This window comes from Staurois parvus, unplaced genomic scaffold (assembly GCF_062004578.1).
Source record: "Staurois parvus isolate SC_StPar_1 unplaced genomic scaffold, SC_StPar_1.0 ptg001119l, whole genome shotgun sequence".
Lineage (NCBI taxonomy): Eukaryota > Metazoa > Chordata > Amphibia > Anura > Ranidae > Staurois > Staurois parvus.
Genome location: NW_028318915.1, coordinates 1,891 through 9,151, shown reverse-complemented (window position 1 = coordinate 9,151; position 7,261 = coordinate 1,891). Strand labels below are relative to the sequence as shown.

The following is a 7,261-nucleotide window of genomic DNA, read 5'->3' as shown; positions in this document are numbered from 1 at the left end:
GCTTGGGGTGCAGCTACAGCCAGCACTAAAAAATGCCATTTTATTTGAAAGTCCCTGCATAGATTTAAATGGGATCATATGTGATGTGCACAAACTTTTTCATCTTCTGGCATGATCTCTTCTTTAAAGATTATAGTGTATTGCAGGTCACTAAATCTATTTCCGCAACAGTGTAGAACACCAGTTCTTTCAAAAGGAATGAAGGAATTATGGAGTACATACTGTATGTCTAGTGAATTATTTTATTAGAATTATAATACGTGCAGCTAGGGAAGTGTATGTGCTAAATAAGAGCAAGGGGGATAAAATGTAGGCTCAAAGTGGCAACTTACACAATGGCTGACTCTATTGTGTAAAAGAGACACAAGCATTTTTTTTGCAATTGAGCCACAATTTCTCAATGGAAAATTTCAATATTACTTACTACAAAATGTAGAAAACCAAACTTAGATACCACACGTGGCCTGAAGCCCAATGGGCTAGAAAAGAAGGCCATAGCAAGGGTGGAGAAAAATCCAGCAAGGTGATCTTCAGATAGATTTCCATCCAGCCAGCAGGCACTTTAACAGCATTCACCCAACACCAATAGAACCGCTTTCGCGCCCATCTAGTGAAAATATACAGTTCAGTTCCAGGTTTATTCAAATAAACAAAGTAGCAGCTGTACAACCAGGACTTTCTTCATATTTAACCCATATAGTACAATTTGTTCAGTATATAAAAATGTTTGCTCAGTACATAGTGATGTTTGAAAGAGAATACAGTGCTGATAGTTCAGTACATTGAGGCAGGTTTTAAAAAAGTATTACAGAACAATTAATAGTGGTTTACCTTTTTCAGAATAGTAGTATAAGTGAACATAAATTCAAAGAAACTGTACTATAAACCATCACCAACAGAAATCTGGCACAAAAATGATGTTGTATATACAAGAAATATCAGGAATACCCACACTGTACATGTGTAACAGTGATATCAGGGTGTGTTTAGTGCTTTACAAATTTCCTTCATCTGATTATGCTCTTTAAATCCATTCACATCACATTTAAATGGCAGGCAGAGTCTTCCTTTGATGTTGTGTAAGCTCTGGGTGCCAAACGTCCACAATAAATATTAACCGATAGGAGTCCGCTTCTTGCCACACCTCATGTTCGAAAGAGTCGTCAAAAATCAGCACATTCCCTTCTGCCCAACTCCTGTAAAATAACAATATCATATGAAAACATTTCCTTAAAGCTTGCTCAACCCATATGCTGTAGGAAAAACCAGAGCTGATTTCATTGTGTATGGTTTCTTCTACACCTCGTAGACACACAGTGTGTTGGTTGCCCTCAAATCATTGGATTCAGGTGTTCCAATCACCTCCATTTATAATATGAAGCACATGGCATGCAGACTGCTTCTACAAACATTTGTGAAAGAATGGGTCGCTCTCATAAGCTCAGTGAATTCAAGCGTGGTACAGTGATAGGTTGCCACCTGTGCAATAAGTCTATCCGTGAAATTTCCTTGCTACTAAATATTCCATGGTCAGCTGTTAGTGGTATTAAAACAAACTAGGAACAGCAACTCAGCCACGAAGTTGTAGGTCACATAAAATGACAGAGCGGGGCCAGCGCATGCTGAAGTGCACAGTGCGCAGAAGTCGCCAACTGTCTGCAGAGTCAATAGCTAAAGACCTCCAAACTTCATGTGGCCTTCAGATTAGCACAACAACAATGCGTAGAGAGCTTCATGGAATGGGTTTCCGTAGCCGAGCAGCTGCATCCAAGCCTCACATCACAGAGTGCAATGCAAAGTGTCGGATGCAGTGGTGTAAACCACGCTGCCACTGGACTCTAGAGCAGTGGAGACGTGTTCTCTGGAGTGATGAATCACGCTTCTCTGTCTGGCAATCAAATGGACGTGTCTGGGTTTGGCGGTTGCCAGGAGAACGGTACTTGCCTGACTGCATTGTGCCAAGTATAAAGTTTGGTGGCGGGGGGATTACTGTTGTTTTTCAGGGGTTGGGCTTGGCCCCTTAGTTAAAGTGAGAGGAACTGCTAAGGTGTTAGTGTGTGTGTGCGTTATATACACACACACACACATATATATATATATATATATATATATATATATATATTCTGTGTAAATGCATGCAGGAGTCTCTAACTCAAGCAATCAATTAGCATGCTGTGATGACAACTTATTTAAAGTGTTACAATTACACTTGTGGGACTGCCCTTAGGATGGAGGTTTAAATGCTATGGTGACCATAAAAATTACAGAATGTTCCATTTATAAAGTAAGAATCTCTATGTGTGTTGGATATCCTCCTTGTGGCACTGAGAAGCAATAATTACTATATCAAGTATGAGTAATGCTAGCTATCTATCTAGATCTATCTACCAAGTGGTAGAAAATTGCCCTTTTTTTTGCTGGCATAAAAAAACAAATTCTGCAACCGTCACATACAGTATTCTGCTTAAAACTGAAAAAAAACCTAAACAAAAACTACTATATATATATATATATATATATATATGCCTGAAATAAAAAAAAACAAAGCAGCAGGAAGTTTACTATTGCAATACCACAAAACTAAAAGATTAGATGATAGCATGGAAGGAATCAGAAATATTTAGATATGCTATTGAATGGCAAGACATCTCACCATTCTACGGGTCAGTGTATGCTAATAAAAAAATATATACTTTTTCTCGAAGTGAAAAAATATGGGAAAAGTTTAAAAAAGTACACACAAGGGAAAAAATAAAAGCACTGCAGCGAATTCAATGCAATGTTGCACTAATGTTAAGACAATTCTCCTTTCTTTCCAAAATGACCTATTAAATTAATTATTTTTTTTTTCATATGTATCACCATACTTGTAGACTAGATCAGAGGTGCTCAACCATTTTTATGCTGCAATTCTAAGTATTATTGGGACCAAGAACTGTCAGTTTGCCTTTGATTTAGGAATTCCTGCTGAATAAAAAACAATCTACAAGTGTCACCATAGTGGGTTGATTTACTAAAGGCAAATAGACTGTGCACTTTGCAATTGCAGTTGCTCCAGAGCTTAGTAACTGGGAAAGCTCTGCTGACTTTCATCATCCAATCATGTGCAAGCAAAAATATTGTTTTTTTTTTTCCTTGCATGTGATTGGGTATTCTTTGCAAATTTAAGTATAATTTACTTCGCTCTGGAGCAGAATACAGGGTCCTGGGTTTAGTAACACTTTAAGGAACTTGGAGAGATCCTGAAACTGTGTGTTGTTCTGTGACATGCATATTTGAACAGATACAATACAGGGACCCCAAAATGGACTGGGGAGCTTTTGGAGTCTTGATACACTAAACTAAAAGCAGCAATTAAATGCTATTCAATGAGAATAATTTAGGATGTCTATTCCCAAGCTCCATGATGGCTGCATCATCTATCACAGCTCGGTTCTTCATGCTAAATTCTTTTTGTAATGACCTATTCTTAACTGACAATACAACATAGTTTTTCAGGAAGTTTAAAAATAGAAAGATCAAACTTAGAACTACAAATATAAGGCATGTGAATATAACATTATACTCTTACCTAGTATCATTGGCACATCTTATTTTACAACCGGTCTTTGGTATAACCAGTCCTAAGTGCATTCGCAGTCTGCAGTTTGTTGGTCCTGTATGGGGCCACACATGAGTTCCAGGGTGCATGACAGAATATTTTATCTAAGCACAAAGACAAAAGTTTAAGAAATGTCATGTCATGAATACTACCAATGACCCCTTCGCTAGGACACAGCACTCTGTGCTTCTAATGTGATGATCAGATCTCTATATACACTCACCAGCCACTTTATCAGGTACACCTTGCTAGTATCGGGTTGGATCCTCTTTTGTCTTCAGAACTTTCTTAATTCTTCATGGCATAGATTCAACAAGGTGTTGGAAACATTCCTCGGAGATTTTGGTCCATATTGACATGATAGCATCATGCTGTTGCTGCTGATTTGTCAGCTGCACAACCATGATGCAAATCTCCCATTCCACCACATCCCAAAGGTGCTCTGTTGAATTGAGATCTGGTGACTGTGGAGATCATTGGAGTACAGTGAAGTCATTGCCATGTTCAAGAAACCAGTTTGAGATGATTTAAGCTTTGTGACATGGTGCATTATCCTGCTGGAAGTAGCCATCAGAAGATAGGTTAACTGCAGTCATAAATGGATGACCATGGTCAGCAACAATACTCAGGTAGTCCATAGCATTTAAACAATGCTCAGTTGGTACTAAGGGGTCCAAAGTGTGCCAAGAAAATATCCCCTACACCATTACACCACCAGCCTGAACAGTTCATACAAAATCTCCTAGATTGTAAGCTCTAACGAGCAGGGCCCTCTGTTTCCTCTTGTACCAAATTGTATTGTAACTGTAATGTCTACCTCATTTTGTAAAGCGCTGTGCAAACTGTTGGCGCTATATATATCCTGTATAATAATACAAAGCAGGATAGATTGATGCTTTCATGTTATTTACGCCAAATTCTGACCCTACCATACCTGGGCCTATGCAAATTGTAGCCTCCATTTCCTGTTCTTAGCTGACAGGCGTGGCACCCAGTGTGGTCTTCTGCTGCTGTAGCCCATCTGCTTCAAGGTTCGACATGTTGTGCATTCAGAGATGGTATTCTGCATACCTTGTTTGTAACGAATGGTTATTTGAGTTACTGTTGCCTTTCTATCATCTCGAACCAGTCTGTTCATTCTCCTCTGACATCAACAAAGCATTTTTGTCCACACAACTGTCGCTCACTGGATATTTTCTCTTTTTCGAACCATTCTCTGTGAACCCTAGAGATAGTTGTGCATGAAAATCCCAGTCGTTTTTTAAATACTCAGACCAGCTCGTTTGGCACCAACAACCATGCCACGTTCAAAGCCACTTAAATCCCCTTTCTTACCCATTCTGATGCTCGGTTTGAACTTTTGAACAGCAAGTTGTCTTCACCACGTCTAGATGCTTAAATGCATTGAGTTGCTGTCATGTGATTGGCTGATTAGCAATTTGTGCTACCAAGCAATTGAACAGGTGTACCTAATAAAGTGGCTGGTGTGTGTATAATTGCAATCGATGCTCTGCAGTGCCCGTCATTACTAAATGCTTGAGCGGAATAGAAATGTGATCTGAACCAAGCATTTTGTTGCAAAATATAGCAGTGTACTCAACAAGTGCTACTCTATATGTTCTCTTAGCTCAAAACATGCATATTAAAATACAGTGGCAGTGCTAACACTCAATAAAATCTGGACTCCAGAAGTTAGCATGCCATTACTTTGGGATCTTGGTAGTTAATTATACAATTATGATAGGGCATATCAAATGATGTGGTTTCTACTACAATGTATTGAAATCTTGGATCATTAGAGACCCCCATACACCCCAGCCGGGCCTTTACCCACATTTGTTGGGCTTAGAGAAAAAGACTGATGAACTGTACCTGCCCCCTGCGGCATCCAATGGATTCAGGAAATCTTTCTAATAAAGCACATGTCCTAGGTGCAGCGGTACAGGACTTTTCATTTTTCCGACCTAAAGAAAAGACAAACATTCATGGAACGAAAGACTCTGTTTATAACTCCACTTGTCTCACATCATTCAGACCTTGTTCATTTCAATTCAGCAGCATTCAGAATGACATGAACAAATGTCTAACTTCAGGTAGGTCAGGTTCAAAATCCATCTTGCTTCATTAATATTTTTCAAAATGACATCTAATTAACAAATGTTTATCAAACAGGCTGTCATGTGCTGCCTGTGTCCGTCAGCACACATGGTCATAAAACTACCACCTTCATTACCCCTATTTGTTGTCTAAAAATCTGGGTTAGGTACTGAACTTCTACACACTTTAGTCATAGGTTTGTGTAGCCAATCTAATAAATTGCATGGCCATTTTTTGTCAGTGGGTGAATGGAAAATGTAAAGGAAACCTGCATGGAAACCAAGTAAATCTGACGCATCTGAAATCTGAAAGCGAATCTTTCAGGTGGATAAAGTTATCTAAATGGCTAAAGATTCTACTCTGTACATATTTCTTTTTATTCTGGGAGCCCCAGAGACTGTATAAAATGGAAGCTACCAGGAGATCCAAGTCTCCCATCGCCCGCATCTGTATTTAGCAACATAAAAATGTCCAAGAGAGTCAAGAGTGTTGCACAGTGCTAATCTTCCAGCTGAGATATTGATATTTACACGGTGCCCTGGGCTTGGGCACTCCTGGGGTGCTCTGGAGACTAAAATTTAGTATATGCAGCCACCTTTAAGTGCCTGCTTTTAGGTTTAATAAATGTATCCAAATTACAGGTAGACAGTCTTGCATTGAACACCCTCTTTGAACTCCCTCCGGTAAGATCTCAAATCTGAAGTTCCTGGCTGTGCTCTCACACTGCAGACCAAGAAGTCTCTTTCCTACCTCGTGCCTTTGTTTTTTTCCAAATAATGAAAAATATGTAGATCCAGCGGTAATAGTAAGGCAAAGAAGGTGGGTGTTTTAGGGAACTCAAGTGGAGATACAGTATAATATCTCTAGAAAATCCAAAAGCTGTGGGTTATCAAGTATGATAGCATCCACTAAGTACAGATATGTTGGTTTTGAATTTACCTAACATTATCACATATGCATAAAAATCTATTTCATTTTTTTTTTTTTTAAATCAATTTCATTAGCATTTTTCTTTCCTACTTACCTTGCTGCCACAATGTATATTGGCTCCAGTCTCCCTTTTCCCTCAGATTTTCATCTTCAGGCAGAAATAGGCCTTTAGCTTCATCCAGCACAGCAAGCCCCTCGTCACGAATTATCTTCCAGTTGGCTTCCAAAGTCTGGACAAAGAAAGAGCCCAGGATCATTAATGCATAAGACGGCTCACTGTTGATCACTATTTCACAAAATTAATAAGCATGCTGCTTCTTACTGCATAACAACTCTGCACGCTGGAATCATTATCTCAAAATAAAACGTGCCTAGAATCTATATGCCTTCATAGGCTTTTCAACAGGAAATTGTTCTTGCTCTTTGACTTCAAACAATACGTTAGCCATTATGTTTCTCTAAACAAGGCAACGCAGTGGTAGCACCTATCAAAACCAGATAACTAGCTTGGTATAATAAAACAATAGACATCAGGGTGTCTGCTGTGCTTTTAGATTTGTTCATTGGTATTCATAAAAGCATCATCTAAAGAGACATGCTATCATTTTAACTGCCTGGAAATATTATAATTGC

General features: G+C 38.9%; 1 protein-coding gene across 1 annotated transcript; it reads right to left on the bottom strand.

Moving 5' to 3' along the window:
• Window positions 1-619: 619 nt before the first annotated feature.
• On the bottom strand, window positions 620-6,885 carry LOC149440062 (aspartyl/asparaginyl beta-hydroxylase-like). Its single transcript, XM_089658981.1, has 4 exons — window positions 6,723-6,885; window positions 5,474-5,565; window positions 3,572-3,705; window positions 620-1,196 (listed from the first exon to the last, which is right to left on the bottom strand). Exons 1-4 carry the CDS (start codon window positions 6,883-6,885, stop codon window positions 1,046-1,048), a joined length of 540 nt encoding a protein of 179 aa, XP_089515107.1. The 3' UTR covers window positions 620-1,045.
• Between the last annotated feature and the right edge of the window lie 376 nt (window positions 6,886-7,261).

What these genes read in the sequence shown, in the direction of transcription:
- LOC149440062 (XM_089658981.1), bottom strand. Translation starts at nt 6,885, where the DNA reads ATGATCCTGGGCTCTTTCTTTGTCCAGACTTTGGAAGCCAACTGGAAG. An exon ending in ATATACATTGTGGCAGCAAG is followed by an intron (nt 5,566 to 6,722) that starts GTAAGTAGGAAA and finishes TCTTTTCTTTAG; the next exon opens with GTCGGAAAAATGAAAAGTCC. An exon ending in TTGGATGCCGCAGGGGGCAG is followed by an intron (nt 3,706 to 5,473) that starts GTACAGTTCATC and finishes CTTTGTGCTTAG; the next exon opens with ATAAAATATTCTGTCATGCA.